Below are 16,080 nucleotides of genomic sequence, written 5' to 3'. Positions count from 1 at the left end.
CATTTAAGAATACTTGGGGGAGGGGGAGGGGGGGCGCTGCAGCTTGGTAGCTCAGTGGATTGGGAGCCAGGTCTAGAGACAGAAGGTCCTAATCTGGCCTCAGATACCTCCTAGCTCTGGGACCCTGGGCAAATCATATAATTCCCATTGGCTAACCCTTACTGCTCTTCTGTCTTGGAACCAGGTTCCGATTCTAAGATGGAAGGTAAGGGTTTTTAAGAAAGAAGAATAGTTAACATTTATAATAGAACTAATAAGGTTTGCAATGCACTTTATGGATATTATCTCATTTGATCTTCACCACAACCCTGGGAGGTAGGTGCTATCATTATCCTCATTTTAAAAATGAATAAACTGAGACAAAGAGAAGTTAAATGACTTCCCCAGAGTCAGACAGCTGGTGTTTTAAGTTTCTTAATGCCAAGATCTTCCTGATGCCAAGGTTAACACTATCCCCTGTGAAACACTATCTAATCTGTTACTCTAGTATAATCCAATCAAATTGGCTATTTAGCTATTCCTCAAACTGTTCCTTAGACTTGAAATTCCTTTTCCCCCCTTCATGACTTTGCATTCCCACCTCTGCCTCATAGAATTCCTAGCTTCCTTTAAAGCTTAGTTAAAACATCTCCTACGAGAGGTATCCCAAGTGATTTCTCTATTTGTTGCTTTCTTGGGGTGGGAGAGAAAAGGCCTCAACTCTAGAATAGACTGGAGCAGTTGTGGAGATTAAATTTAACTCTCTCCTGATTGTGAAAATTAAATTAATTCCCCTGCCCATTTTTAGATTTAAACACAAAAAGGGTAAAAACTCTACTTAAAGTTGAGTGGGGAGATCTGCCCATTTTTAGATTTAATCACCAAAGGGGAGTCTGTGACCCATGTGGAGCAATAGTGGGTGACAAATCAGAATTAAACTGACTGCCCCAGGGCAGCCCTAAAGCAAAGCTTCAAGTGTGATTGGTAGACTAAGGGAAGTCACAGGAAGTGATGCAAAAGAAAGTGTCTTTAAAAGGGAGTTACAACTTCATGAGTGCAGTTTTTACTTGGAGTTGAACTTCTGTGAGAGACAGTTCTTCATTCTTTGGAGTTGAGACTGGAGAAGAATCTGCTGACTGGACCTGAGACCCTGGTTTTGTTTTGTTTTTTCATGTTTTAAATTCTTTATTAGTTGGAAAAAATCATATCTTTTTTATTTACTTTTTTTGACTCTGTGCTTGTGCCTTCAATACCTTCACAACAATTTTCTGCTCCTCAGTCAGGAAAGCACACTTGATCCTGGTGAGGCTGTTCTTATATATCTTCCTTTGGACTGACACGTGGTGAGTGAAAAGGCTGACTCCTTTCCTGGATTTTCTGAAAAAAACTAGCCTCAGGAGAGATCTACCTCTTGAGAGAGATTTCCCCAGATCCAAGGCCAGCTAAAGACTAACTCTTCCTGCCTGGAGTTGAGCCAGGGGCCTGGAGTAAATTACTTAGTGCTCAGGCTAGATATCTTACCCTATCCTCTCTCTCATTTTCTTACTTCACTCTTTCTATATTTTGTAAATAAATCTCTTTGGAATACATTAAATTCCTGGTGACCCTTTTTAAAGTATAATCCAGTGCAACCTTTTTATAAAATTAACCTTTTTTTCCCTTACACAGTGATGTCAAGCTCAAATAGAAACTGAGACTAGTAAACAGTACATAAATATCCCTATGGGCCCCATATTGCCTTAGAAAGCAACACATATTTTTTTTCTTTTTTTAAAATGAATACATTAACACATTAATATCAGATAGGAACTAGATTTTAATCTTGTTCTGGCTATAATCAGCATTGTGGGGTTTCTCTGTCTCTGACACCTTTGGTCTAAAGGATTCCATAGCAGTAGTTCACAAAATGTTGTCCATGGCTCCCTAGATGTCCTAGAAACGATTTCCTGAGGTCTGTGAAGTCCAAACTATTTTCATAATACTACTAAACAGTTATTTGCCTATGTCAACATGAAATCCAAACACCTCAATTTTATCCCTGCCCTTTGAGAAACCGCAGTTTCTCAGTGCCAAAACAGGCACACCTGTTTTGGGTTGAACAATAGACTTTAAACTGTTTGAAGACCCTAGTGTGTGTGAGATCTGTGGAAATAGTCAAAATGTTGAGTGCCTTTATTTGTTTTAGAAGCTTCTTCCATTGTATTAAAGTCCTCTCTTAGGAAGCCCAGCTCTTAGTTTGGCCCTTTCCTTTATAATCTTGAGGCTGGCTTCATACCTCTTTGTTCAACCTTCTTGAAGTTTGTCTATGTAGGCTTGCCGTACCTAGTTCTCCAGAGGGTATAAAAGACCCCCCAAGTTCTGTCCCTCTTTGGAGTTCTAGTGCCATTGACTTTCCCAGGGTTCAGTGACCAGAGCAACCAGAGTCCCGAATTTCGGGTTTTTTGGTGAGTATATAGCATTCAGCTCTGCATGAAGACCCAATATTGCCCTGCAACCTTTTCCTTAATTAAAGAGTGGCTTTTCTGACTATTTAATAGTTCTGTGTTTTTTCCCAAGTTAACACCTATTAAAATACTACTCTCTTTCCCAACTACTTATCTGTGGGAGGTCATAACAGTATATCCCAGGAAGATTGAATGTAGAAGTAGATATGGTAATCCAGCTGTCAAACATTAGATTTGCAAAAATGTGTAAAATGATGCCATTCTTCTCACTAAATTTTTTTTGTTCTAGAAGTTATTTTTCACTAAAAATGGCATCTATGTTAACATGTGATGAATTAATATCTTAAAGTTTAATCTTTTAATTTCCATTAGAATAAATATTGATGGATATGATCTATAGAAATAAAAGTTCTTTGGGACCCTCAATAATTTTAAGAGTATAAAGGGGTCCTCAGACTAAAAAGTCTGTGACCAATACTCTCTTGGTTGTCTGTGCCACCATCAGAGAGGGAAAGGAAGTTGTTTTGATTTGTGACTGAAATATGTCTTTTTTTTTGTTTTATATTTTTAAGTCAAGTTATATAAACATGTCATGTCTTTCATGTTGTTAGTTTGGGTCCTAGCAAAGGAGTTGAGGAAAGTCCATCTTTTCCATTGACTTACACATGAGTCAAATTCTGATGTTCCCACAGGAAATCCTCCATGGAGATATGAGCTTAAAGGAAAACAATTGTCCCTGAAATATTAAAGTCAAGTAAATTTAGAGTCTTTGGTTATTGACTATATGCTATCATTACAAGAGACTAAAATCTGCCTCTTTGCAGTATCTACTGATGGATCTTAGTCCAGCCCTCTGGGGCCAAGCAAAACAAGTCTCATTCCAATGACAACTATTTAAAAATAATATATAATAATAAAGACAGACTATGGCTCCCTCACAATGACATCTCTTTTCCAACCTAAACACTGCCAGTTCCTTCAACAATGACATTTGGATTGCCTTCCTTTGGTTGCTCATTCTTCCTAAAATATGGTATCCAGAATTGAAGCAATATAAATACCCTAAAATGATTAGGGCACTACCATGGAACTTTCAACTATCATTTTGCTATTTCATTTTGGCCCCCCTGTTTCTCTTGAAGAAATCTAAAATTGGACTAGCATTTTTGGCTACCCCATCATTCATACTGATTTGATTATCCAACCAAAGCCCAAAGCACTTTTTTTCAGAGGAATTTAGTCACTTCTTTCACTCACACATAGGATATTGATTTTCAGGATCGGTCATCAAGCATTTATTAAGCACCTATACAACTGTGACACAAAAAAATGCCAAGAAAGGCAAAAAACAGTCTCTGTCCTCAAGCTCACAGTCTAAGGTGGGTCAGGAACAATATGAAAATAAATATACTCAAAGCAAGTTACATATAGGAGAGAAAGCATTAGAATTACGAATAGTTAGAGAGAGCTTCCTATAAAAGATCAGATATTGGCTTAAAAGAAGCCAAAAGATGATCAAGAGATATAGCACCAGCATTAATGAAGGTGGGGAAAGGCTTCTTGTAGGTGAGATTTTAGATGGAAGAAGGAAGCCAAGGAGGTCGAGATGGAGAAAAGGAAGGATTCTGTGTCCAGGGTTCTGTCTCTTCCATGAGAGGAGAGAAGAGATGACCTCTTTCATTTTAGTGACCAGACCAAGTTTTATCAAGTGTGTGAGAGACTTGGCAGGCTTCTTGGAAGAAGCGGTAACTGCGTTTAGCCATGCTAAACAGAGACAGGGGAGGGAGTAGAGGCACCAGCTTCTTGATTCACTGCGCTCCACAATCTACGACAGGAGGGTGGCTACAGTGACACAAGGATAACAGTCCTACGGTTCCAAAGGCAACACACTGGAAGTTAGGGAGAGGCCTTCCAGTTGGTCATCACGTGAACGGAAGAAAGGAACATCTTCGTGAACCGCTGCGAACTTTTCGCATCGCGGTGATTGGTCCGTCAGTATGTCTTTAATCCCTCGACTCTGAGGAGAGGTGACTTGTGACCAGGGATGGTCGTGATTGGGTGCCGTTAGACCCGGCTCCCCCCCCCCCGTTTCCGCCCCCCAGTCCGTCCGTCATCGCCTGCTTCCTCCCCATTGGCCTAATAGTGCTAGTCGCGGATTGGAGGGAGAGAGCCAGGCCGGATTGTAGGGCTGATGGCGGCGTCGCTGGCGGGAAAGAAGATTGTATTCGTCACTGGAAATGCCAAGAAGCTAGAAGAGGTGATGGTCCCGGGGAATGGGAGAGGGGTAGGGGCACCCTGCCTTCTCCATCATTTCGAGTGACTGCTGAGCGTGGCTGGAGGGGATGGTTGTCACGTGCACATGCGGGTGTAGGGGGAGGGGTCAACTCTCATCCCGCCTCTTTCCCACTTGGCGCCGCCCCCACGCGAAACCCCTCTTACTCTCTCAGACCAAATCTCCTTCCTTTTCTTATTCTTTCTTGCTTCTTGGAATCAGGAATGCCCTCGTTCATTCAGATCCTGTCTCAGACACTTGAATTATCATCTGAGAAGTGGGCGAGTTGAACTAAGTAACATCCAAGGTTCCTTCCGACTCACAAATCTGCCCCTTTGAGAAAGACCCGAGTTTGATTTCTCTTTCTTAAGATATCCTCTGAATGACCCTGGCCAAGTCATTTAACCTCAGTCAGCATTTATTAAGAACCTACTATGCTCCAGGCACTGTGCTAAACCTTAGGGAGACAAAAAGGCTAAAGACAGTCCCTGCCCCGGAGGAGCTTACATTTTAATGGGGGGGGAGGCAACATACAAACAAATATTTCCAAAGCAAGGATAAGTAGGAGATCTTTAAAAGAGGGAAAGCATTAGAAGGAGTTGGAAGAGCAGCTAAGTGGCCAATAGAGTGCCAGACCTGAAGAACCTGGGTTCAAATGGGACCTCAGACATTCCCTAGTTGTGTGACCTTGGGCAAGTCACTTAACCCTGATTGCCTAGCCCTGTACCCTTCGGTTTTAGAGTTGTTATTAAGACAAAGTAAGGATTAAAAAAAAAAAGTTGGAGAAGGCTTCCTGTAGAAGATTGGATTTTATCTGGGATTTATTTATTTTTAAGCCCTTCCCTTCTGCCTTAGAATCAATATGTTCTAAGGCAGAAGAATGGTAAGGGCTAGGCAATGGGGGTTAAGTGACTTGCCCAGGGTCACACAGCTAGGAAGTGTCTGAGACCAGATTTGAACCCAGGACCTCTTGTCTCTAGGCCTGGCTTGAAATCCTGAGCCACCCAGCTGCCCCCTTTAGCTGGGATTTAAAGGAAGGTCAGTCAGAATGGAAGGTGAACATTCCAGGGATGACAGACAACCAGAGAAAATAACTGGAACCAGGGAATGGAGAATCTTGTCTGTGGAACAGCCAGAGTCACTGTGGACTGAAGACTATGTGTTGGGTTAGGCAGGTAGAAGGAGTAAGTAAGGGCAGGAGGGGACTAGGTTATGGAGGGCTTTGAAAACCAAACAGCATTTTGTCAGTCTGTTTCCAAACACTTAAAATGGAGGTGCTGATAGCACCTTCCTCACAAGGTTTTGCAGATTTAAAGGGTGATATAAATGTTGTCTGTTAGTGTTCTATTCATAATTACATACTATATACACACAATTATTGAGAGCAGCAGGCATTAACTAATAGAAAAATCAAGAAATTGCTCTTGAAGGAAGTGGGATTTGTGCTGAGGCAGGAAAGGCCTAGAGAGGCACAGCGTTTTCCCAGTTCAAAGTCCTCAAGATGGGAGATAGATTGTTATGGGGGGCTGGAGAATGAGGATGACCAGTTAGCCCAAGGAGAGGAGTATCATGTGGCCCAGCCTGGGAAGCCTGCCTCTCCATCCATCCTCAGTCTAATGCTCTTGCTTGACTCTCCCTCTTCTTGGTGCTCCTCCCACCTACCAGCTTCCACATCCCTGTTCCCAGGAACATTTAGGGCTGCCCGAAGCTCCCTTTTCCTGCAGCCATCTCACAATTCTGCTGCTGTCCTTGTGCACCGTCCTGATGATCATTCCTGAATTCCACAAACATGCTTCAAGTATCTGTTATGGACCAGTCCCATGAATACAGAGTGAAAAAGAAGCAGCCTCTCCCCTCAAGGAACTTCTGGAGGGAACTGCAGCATGCCCAGGAAGCAATAGAAGTCATTTTGAAAAGGCAGAGAAGCCAACCATCTGGAAGCATAAGGGGAGAGAGGTATCCTGAGCAATGAAAAGGAGAGAGTTTAAGGTTAACAGATTGTGTTTTCTCACTTAAAAAGGAGGGAAGGACTCTTGATGAGAGGCTCTGGGTGGGGAAATTGAGTTTGGGAAGAGAAGGGCCAGAAGAGCAGCAGCAGGAGAGAAGCAAGCAGGTGTGATTAAAGGTATTGTTGAATCATCAAGGTGATTCAGTGGATAGAGTACCAGACCTGGAGATAGGAGATCCTGAGTACCAATTCGGCCTCAGACATTTCCCACACAGCTGTGTGGGACCCTAGTCAAGTCATTAACCCCCACTGCCTAGCCCTTGAGTTGTTACCAAGATAGAAAGCAAGGGTTAAATATATATATATTGCTGTACCTGAGAAGACTCATGTGAAGAAAGAGGAATTAGAACCAGCAAAACAATGTGCATAACAACTTGGGATTGCTTTACTCTTCTTGACCCCTTTGGGGTCTTCTCCACAAAGATACTATAGTCATGTGGCAAGGCAAACAGAGGTTAAATGATTTGCACAGGGTCACACAACTAGTGAGTATCTGAATTTGGATTTGAACTCAGGTCTTTGTGACTCCAGACCCAGCATTATCCACTTAGCCACCTAGCTGCCCTTGAATAGCCCCCCAAAGAACCATCAGCAATAGCAAAAAGAACAAGAACAACAAACGGAAACAATACTGTTATAATGTCCACTTGATCCCAGTGAAGAAATGAGAAAATCTATCTATTCCTCCACCTTCTTTCCAGAGGTAGGGGCTTATGGGTGTGGAATATTACTTATACTCACAGTCTTCATCAACATATTCCTTGCTTTTTGCCTCTTTCTTTTGTGTATTTTTTTAACAAGTGAGAATTCCTTAAGAAATGAAGGTGTTTTAAAAACAAAAGAGATCAGTAAAAAAATTCAGGACAAAAATGAAAAAGTTTAAAAATAAGTTTCTTGAGATTAGATAACTAGACATTTGTAGTAGTTTTATCATTTACTCCAGCAGTTTTCAGCAGCATGTAAAGAGGAGTGAAGGAGAAGCGTGGTCATCATGGCTATATTTCAGAATCACAGAATCTCAGATTGGGAAGAACTACAGACACTGGATTGGGTCTAACCCATATCTGAATAAGACACCCCTCTGCAACACTCCTTCAACATGTGAGCAGCAATGGGAAAAGAGGAATGTAGCATCAAAGCTAGAGAATAGTATGTGGTTGAACAGGGCAGCTATAAGGCTGTAAGGCTAAAGTCAGGAGAAAAGTGAGGCCCAAGACTGGACGGAGAACCTGGAGGCCTTGGTGGGAATGACATCAGTTGGAGAGAAGTTATAGGGAGGGATGACCTCTGAGAAGAGGACCATCCCTGTGAGTGCCTGAGGTGAAGATGTGGCTGTTGGACCACAAAGTGGATTTTGAATTCCCCTGGTGTGAAGGTGGGGGTTGTGGGGAAGAGGGAGCCAGACACCAAGGAAAGAAGACCTTGAAAATGAAGAGGGGATGGCCTGGAGACCAGTTTGTGACTGTAATAAAGGCCTGAGACAAGATGAATCTCAAAGGAGGAGATGCTGTTGAAAGATGAACTTGGCTCTGAGGAGCAAGGAGGATGCCCCCTCTGTCAGGCCATCATGGAAAGTGGCATGGGAAAAGAAGCTGGCCAGAAGCTTTTATAGGAAGCTTTTGTAGGTTTTCATGAGGGAATGATTTGAAGGCAGCCATCAAATGGCCTTTTCTTCATCCTTGTCCTTAGCTTCTCTGTGGCACTAATCACCCTCTTCTCTCCAAGTTTTCATGCTTTACTGTGTTGTGGTTCTCCTCCTGCCTTTCTGTTGGTTCTTTCTCATTCTCCTTTGCTGAATCCTCCTCTAGGCATGGCTGCTAATGGTAGGTGTCCCCCCAAGGCTCTGTCCTGGGTCCTCTGCTCTTCTTCTAGATTCTTTTTTTGGTACTCATCAGCTCCCATGGATTCAGCAATTGTTACCAAGCAGATGATTCTCCCATCTAGTTATACAGCCCAGATGTTTCTTCTGACCTCCAGACAGCTGTCCACAGCTGCCCAGATGATATCTCAAAAGCAGGTGTCTCCTACGCATCTTAAACTTAATGTGTCTGAAGTGGAACTTGTCATCATTCTCTGAAGTCCTCTCCACTTTCCAACTTCCTTGTGACTACTGGGAGCACCCCATCCTTCCTGCCCCTCTGGTTTGCATCCTTGGTTCCATTCTGGGCTCCTGCTGCAGTTGAAGGCCTATCGTTTCTCCTTTCTTAACCTCCCTTCTCTGACACTGCCCTCATCACATCGTGCTCAGCCTGTCACAGTAACCTCTTGATGAGTCTCCCTGCCTCAATTTCACCTTGACTCTTTCCCCACTCAGTGTATGAGGCAGATCCCTTCCCACCCTTCTTTCCTAACTGCAGTCGGCCTTCTCAGCTTTTGCAGTCAGCTTCCTCAAGTTCCAAGTTGATCTTTCAGCTTCCCTCTTCAGCAAACCCCAGTGGCTCCCTACTGCCACTAAGATCAAGTATAAAGTCCTCTGTATGGCATTTCAAGGCTGTCCTTCCCCAGCTTCCCGTTTCTTCTGTTCATCATTCCACCTCCTTCCCTCCTCACACTCTTTTATCTATCAACCCTGGCCCTCCTTGCTGTTCCTCAAATATGAATCTTGTCCCTGGCTGTTCCCCAGGCCTAGAACGCTCTCCCTCCCTCCCCTTCTCACTTCCTTCAAGTTCCAGCTGGAGTCTTGACTTCTCCAGGGAACCCTGCCCACCCAACCACCTTGGTTTTCTGCCGGTATCTCCAATGCAGCCTCTCTGGATCTTCCTTGACCGGAGCTTTTATATGTCGTGTCTCCCCATAAAACCATTCATTTACCTTTCTTTGTATCTCCCGGTGCTGGGCACATAGTAGGAGCGTAATGCTTTTTTTTTTTAAACTCTGACCTTCCATCTTAATATTAAGTATTGATTCCAAGGCAGGAGAGCAGTAAAGGCTAGTCAGTTGAGGTCAAGTGACTTGTCCAGGTCATACAATTAGGAAGTGTCAGATCAGATTTGAATCCATGACCTCCTATCTCTAGGCCTGGCTCTGGATCCACTGAGCCACCTGTCTGCTCCATACTTAATGCCTTTTGAAATGACTTCACTGTGAGTCGAGGGATTTCCGGAGCAGATGAGGCTTGGGTCTGTTCTCTCCTTGAAAGAGGAAGACTTGGGAGAGAGGCGAGGAGGGGTGTGGTACTGAAGGCAAGGGAAGCAATGTGAGCAGAGACCCAGAGGCAGCATGAGGCCAGACCTGAGCAGGAGTGATATTCGGAGCATTGATGAGAGTCTAGATTGCAGCAGTTAAGAACTGGGCAGAGGAATTTGGGTGAATAAAGCTGTTGGAGATTTGGGCAGCAGGTGAGGAACTAGAGAGCAGGGTTTGCGATTGAGGACTCATCCTCTCCTCTCCTTTGAGACAGGTGGTCCAAATCCTTGGCGAGAAGTTCCCTTGTGAATTGGTCCCACAGAAGATTGACTGTAAGTCCGCCTTTTATTTTTAAGGTCGCGTTTCCCAGGGCCCCAGCACCCACCCAGCAGCTAACTCTTCTTGTGGTGTGTGTCTGTTTTTCCTTGAAGTGCCAGAATACCAGGGGGAACCGGACGAGATTTCCATCCAAAAATGCCAGGAAGCAGCCAGACAGGTAGGGTCCTGCCCTGCCAGGGATCAGGGGGATGGTATCAGGGAGATCTGGGCCCAGTATCACAGGCCTGGCCAAGAATTTGGCCTTTGGGGCTTGGCCAGAATTTAGGATTGGGGGCTCACTGCCCTATTCAGATAGATTCTTTACTCTCTTCTGCCTCACTGTATTATAACCAGCCTGTCTGTGGAGTGTGTTCTTCTGTATTCAGGGGAGCCTCTGAAGACGGATTCTTTGTTCTCCCAGGCCTGGCAGAGCAATGCACAGGAGATCTAGGTTCAAATCTTCCTCTGCCCATTTTCCTGTCTCACATTTGTATTGTCTGCCTCTTAAGTTTATTATGAGGAGAGGACTCTGGAATCTTCTAATCACTTTAAGCTGGGGGATGACAAGACCTCCCAGAGCCATGTTTGGCCTCCTCCATACAGACCTGTTTGCAGGCTGGACCCACCTGCCCCTGTATTTGGAGTCCAGAAGCCTGGAGGCTAGTCCTGGCTCCCCCACTTAGGAGCTGGGTGACTGTGGCAGTCATTTAACCCCAAGAGCCTGAGGTTTCTCATCAGTGAAATGGGGTAAGAATAAGTAGTTCACCAACTTCTCACCAGGCTGTTGGGAGGATCAGATGAGATTGTGCTTGGCCAGTACTTGGGCTACTACCAAGCATGAGCCAGTGATGACTTCTGGCTTGACCTGGGTCTGGCCCCTCGCTTTCTATGGGCATCACTTTCTTTGTCCGAGGAAAGCTGGGAGATAGATTCTGTGGCTGTCCAGTTCCCTCCCAGTTCTCAGAGGTTAGTTCAGGGAGTTCTTCTCATGAGAGCAAATTTGGCCAGATTCTTCCTGGGGCTCTTTACCCATGGGGTGTGCTGGACCGATCTGATGTGATGTGCGGGGTATGGATGGGGTTGTCTTTGTGCCATAGGTCCAGGGACCTGTCCTGGTGGAGGACACCTGCCTCTGCTTCAATGCCTTGGGGGGCCTCCCCGGCCCTTACATGTGAGTAGGCAAAAAGGTGCTGCCTGGCCCAGCCTGGCCAGTAGACATTCCCGTTAGAGCCAAAGGCTGGCTCTGAATCATTCATCTCCAGGCAGCACCTGTGCTGGGGCCCCGGGCGGTGGGCTGTCATTTTCTCATGGCTACCCAGGGGTGTCGAGCCCTAGTGCTCAGAGCCAACAGGGATCCCTTTGTCTGGCTTGCCCAAGGTCACAGAGAGGAAGAGGCAGGCTAGCCTTTCCATACCGCCTCCTCCTGGGTCTTTTGCCTCGTCCCTGGGCATAGGGTTTGGCTTACATTTCTGGGGCACTGCTGACATCCTTCTCAAAAAGCAGTTCCACATTTCACTGTCCTGGCCTCTTCTCCTTCCCCACTCTTTCTAGCACATGGAAGCATGAGTCCCATTTTGCCAGGAGTGAAACAGAGACTTGGGACTCGCTGGCAGCAGAAGCAGCAGGAGGATCCCAGCCCCAGTTCTCTCTCCTTTGCTCTCTTTCCCCTGGGGCAAATGTGCCCTCATGGAGGCTTCTTGACACTGGTTTCTTCCATTGCCTGCCCAGCTCAGCTGGCTTTTCTGTCATAGCCACTTGGGACTTTAAACTGTGCAGGGCCGCTCTTCCTTTACGCCCTCCCTAGAGCTGTGCCTCACAACGTGCATCCCCGGCCCTGCTCAGCTCCATTCAGGAGATGACGGCCAAGAGGCTCTCCCCGAGTCATCCTGCCAGGCCTCTCTAGTCACCTCTGGGCTTTAGCACCAATGAACTGGATGGACGAGGATCTGTGGGTCTGCCACTCACTGCCTCTGAGACTTTGCATGACCCACAGCCTCCTCATGTTGGGCCTCAATTTTCCCATCTGTAAAATGACAAATTTGGACCAGATGGTCTTTAAACTCCTTTTTAGTGTTAAGACTATGACCCTAGGGTCTTCTACCCTGGGATCCCAGAGCCCCCCATATGGAAGGGAATCTCTGAGGCAGCTAGGTAGAGCAGTGCACAGACCACTGGGTCTGGAGTCAAGAAGCCGAGTTCATTCGAGCTTCATATACTTTCTCGCTCTGTGATCCTGGACAAGTCCCTTTAACCTCTATTTACCTCTGGTTCCTCAACTGTAAATTGGGGATAATAATAGAACCTAAGACCTAATGAGGTAGTATTTGTAAAGCACAGTGCCTGGCATATAGTAGCACTCTATAGATGCTAGCTATTATTAGGGGCTAATCTAATCGAGAGCTGTGCTGTAAGGTGGAGCCCCCCAGCCTGGAGGTCACGACACCTGGGCTCCGAGACCTGAGGCAGATGGCTTCCCATCCCTTCTCTGGGACACGGGGAGAGGGGCCCCGTTCGGTGGGCTCCTGGGCTGATGGGACAATCGCCTGAAGCGCTCCACGTGGGGAGGAGGCTTTGGAGCATGGAGCCGGGGAGACAGACTTGTTAAATGCCTGCTATGAAAGGCCTTGTGCCTTGGGGGCACAAAGATGAACTAAGACAAGCCTCTGCCTGTAAAGCCTTACGAATGCTTCCTCCAAAGAGTGAGTTCAGGCGCCGAAATCCACATTCTCTCAGTATCGGCCCCATCACAGCGGTGGGACAGAGCCTTCCTCCAGGTTAGAGAGGAGTCCACGTGCCCCTCTGCAGGAATCTCCGGAGAGTCACGGGCTGCCTTCCCCTTCTGATTTTTCTCCTTGCCTTGCAGAAAATGGTTTCTGGAAAAGTTAAAACCTGAAGGTAGGTAGTTATTGGAGAGATGGGAGCCATTCAAAGAGGGAAGAGGGGCAGGTCCCTGTGAGAGCCTTGGAGAAGTAGGGCGAGGGTTGGGAAGCACCCAGGCCTGGGAAGCAGGGGTCCCTGCTTCCAATTTCTCCTTCACCCCACCAGCTTGCTGTGTGATCCTTGATAAGTCCCCATTCCTCTCTGGGCCTGAGTTTCCTCCTCTCTACGGGGCTAGGTTTGGTTGATGGTGGTTCCCTTGGAGCTCTGAGACCGACCACCTGGCGCATTGCTCTGCCACAGGCTCAGATGGGCTTCCCTACCCTTAGAGCAGTGTTCTTGGCCCACCCTGACCAGGCATTCTTCCAGGAATTCTTGGGTCCCCTGAGAGCTCATGCTGGCCTGGAACCCACTTGCTTTCCCATCATTTTGCGTCCCTCCTCTCAGGTCTCCACCGGCTCCTGGCAGGTTTTGAAGACAAGTCAGTGTATGCGCTCTGCACGTTTGCACTCAGCACGGGCCGGCCAGAAGATCCCGTACAGCTTTTCAGGGGCCAGACCTTGGTACGCGGCCACACTGGCCTTCTGTGCCTCAGGCAGCAATTTCCAAATGGACCACGAGGTGGAGATGTTCCCCTTAGGCTGGAAACCCAGGCGAGCTGGCTGGCCAGATGGCCAGAGATAGAGATAGAGAGGAGGCCGCCCGCCTTGGATAGAGGATAACGGGCAGGTCGATGGCCATAGAGAGACACAGCAGCGACCGAGGCAGCCTGGGGTGGGGATGCTGATACAGAGGGGGAGAGAGAGCAGGAAACGGGGACAGACAGGGCTGAGGAGCTGGAGAGCCAAGTGTAGGAGCAGAATGGGGGGGGGGGGGCCAAGGCAGACCTGTGGGAAGGCTCATCTCACTTGCTTCCTTCCCATTTTCCTGCCTCAGGGCCAGATCGTGGAACCTCGAGGTTGTCGGGACTTTGGATGGGATCCTTGTTTCCAGCCTGACGGCTACGAGCAGACGTGAGGATGACGAGTGCCCGTGGTTTGGGGGTAGCGTTGGGTGTCGGTGGCCAGTGTGGTCTTAGGTGGCCAGGATGACTCCTGGCTTTTCTGTTGGCTCAAAAGGGGGGAACAGCTGGGTTGTCCAGATGCGGCCCCTAACACCGAATAATTGCAGTGTGAGCGACGGTCTCCGAATATCTGAATTCAGGAGGGAGCTTACATAGTGATTATTTCATCATTTTTAGGTACGGAAACAGGCTTATTGGAGGTGAAAAACAAGCCATCCAAAAGTGATTTAAAAATTTTTTTTTCTTTTTCTTCTAAAACCCTTACCTTCTGCCTTAGAATCCATACTGTGCATTGGTTCCAAGGCAGAAGAGTGGTAAGGGCTAGGCAATGGGGGTTAAGTGACTTGCCCAGGGTCACACAGCTGGGAAGTATCTGAGGCCAGATTTGAACCCAGGACCTCCCGTCTCTAGGCCTGGCTCTCAATCCACTGAGCTACCCAGCTGCCCTCAAATTATGTTGTTTTTTTTCTTAGGAGTGGTCACAGAAATCAGGGGCAGAACTAGGGCTAGAATTCAGGAGTATTTTTTCTAAAAGTTGCTCATGACATTAGTGGGCTTGACCATTGATTTTGGCCATGATGCTTCTTGAGAACTCCTGCTGGTGGAGTGGTAAAAGGGAGAAACTAGGGATCGGGTCAGGACAGGGCAGACAATGAAGTGGTGCAGGCGGCTCTGTAGACATCTGAGACTTTGAAAAGCCTTAGGATGGCTGACGTCCCTGCTGCACAAAGCAGTTGGGCAGTTTGAATGCTTGTTATTCGTGGTTTCTTGTACTGAAGTCTTGTTTGTATAGAAGGTCCCCACAGGTCTCCTGCCTCCCCAAGGCAGGTGAAAAAGTAAGATTAAGGGACAAGGCAGTGTTTACAGGGGATGGAGCTAACAAACCCAGATTTCCATTCAGCCCCAGTGAGCCTTGGTGTCAGTGGATTATATTTAGCAAGGTTTGGGGCCTTCCAAATCTACTCAAATGGGAAAAGGAATTTAAAGTTGGGTTTAGAAAACAAAATGAAATTGTTCTTGCCCTAGCTGCATTCCCATGATAAAAGTGTGCTATGGTGAAAAGAGCCTCGGACTTGAAGTCAGGGGGCCCCAGATTCAATCCTTCCTCCAATACCAGCTTCATGATCCCAGGCAAGTCGCAGTTTCTCTGAGCCCGAGGTTGCTCATTTGTAAAATGAGAAAAAATGATCCTTGCCTTGTCAAGCTCGTGGGATCGTTACAAGGCAGGCACTTTGCTCGCCTGAAAGTACTAGTTAGTAGTGGTAATAAAGGTGAGCCTCCGTGAAGTGGCAGGGTTTTTGCATTTGATCATCTCTGTGCCATGGTGCTGCTCCCCAATCAGGGCCTTTTACTTGTCTTTGCTGTCTCCGCAGTTATGCCGAGATGCCCAAAGCCGTAAAGAATACCATCTCTCACCGATTCCGAGCCCTTCGTGAGCTTCAGGAGCACTTTGTGCAGCGATGCCCCCAGAGGCTCCAGGAGGGTGTACCACAGCGGGGGGAAGGAGAGGGGGCAGCATGAAGGACCCCATGGATCAGGATGGAGGGACAAGTTGGCATTCCCAGATTAAAGTGTTCAACTGGCCTGAGGCTTGTAGTTTTGTATGTCAGTCAGACAACTCTTCTGCGTCAGATCACATCTACGAATATGGTGTTCAGTCTTGGGATGACATTAGAGGAAGGGCACTGCCACGACACCATCTGAGGATGGAGGGAACTGGGGCCATTTGGCTCAGAGAAGACAGAAGGATCCGAATATGATTATCTTAAAAGGTCCAAAAAGCATGAGAAAAGGGATCATTAGCCCATTTCTGCCTGGTCTCCAGAGGCAGGGCTAGAAGTAAAGAAACATCCCAAGAATCAGAGCCGACTCCAAGGTGGCGGTTTGGTTGGGGTTTGGGAGGAGATTCTGGGATGAGTTGGTGGCGCAGCTGAGACAAGCCCTGGGAATCTGAAGGAGCGAGTCATCTTGTTTGGATCACGGGCGGCCCCTG

General features: G+C 46.9%; 1 protein-coding gene across 1 annotated transcript; it reads left to right on the top strand.

The window, feature by feature from the left end:
• Window positions 1–4,494: 4,494 nt before the first annotated feature.
• Window positions 4,495–15,671, top strand: ITPA (inosine triphosphatase). The gene is made up of 8 exons (XM_001377292.5): window positions 4,495–4,680; window positions 10,104–10,161; window positions 10,261–10,325; window positions 11,245–11,318; window positions 13,011–13,042; window positions 13,472–13,587; window positions 13,961–14,037; window positions 15,461–15,671. The coding sequence occupies exons 1-8, from the start codon at window positions 4,615–4,617 to the stop codon at window positions 15,606–15,608; spliced, it is 636 nt and encodes a 211-aa protein (XP_001377329.3). The 5' UTR covers window positions 4,495–4,614; the 3' UTR covers window positions 15,609–15,671.
• Window positions 15,672–16,080: the final 409 nt, after the last annotated feature.

This window comes from Monodelphis domestica, chromosome 6 (genome assembly GCF_027887165.1).
Source record: "Monodelphis domestica isolate mMonDom1 chromosome 6, mMonDom1.pri, whole genome shotgun sequence".
Classification (NCBI taxonomy): Eukaryota; Metazoa; Chordata; class Mammalia; order Didelphimorphia; family Didelphidae; genus Monodelphis; species Monodelphis domestica.
Note: the sequence above shows the minus strand (reverse complement) of the source record. Positions and strands in the feature narration are given on the sequence as shown.

Bases quoted from the DNA above. Each gene is read 5' to 3' on its own strand.
- ITPA (XM_001377292.5), top strand. From the start codon at position 4,615: ATGGCGGCGTCGCTGGCGGGAAAGAAGATTGTATTCGTCACTGGAAAT. The intron at 10,326-11,244 runs GTAGGGTCCTGC...TTTGTGCCATAG, and splicing joins GCCAGGAAGCAGCCAGACAG to GTCCAGGGACCTGTCCTGGT. The intron at 14,038-15,460 runs GTGAGGATGACG...CTGTCTCCGCAG, and splicing joins CCTGACGGCTACGAGCAGAC to TTATGCCGAGATGCCCAAAG.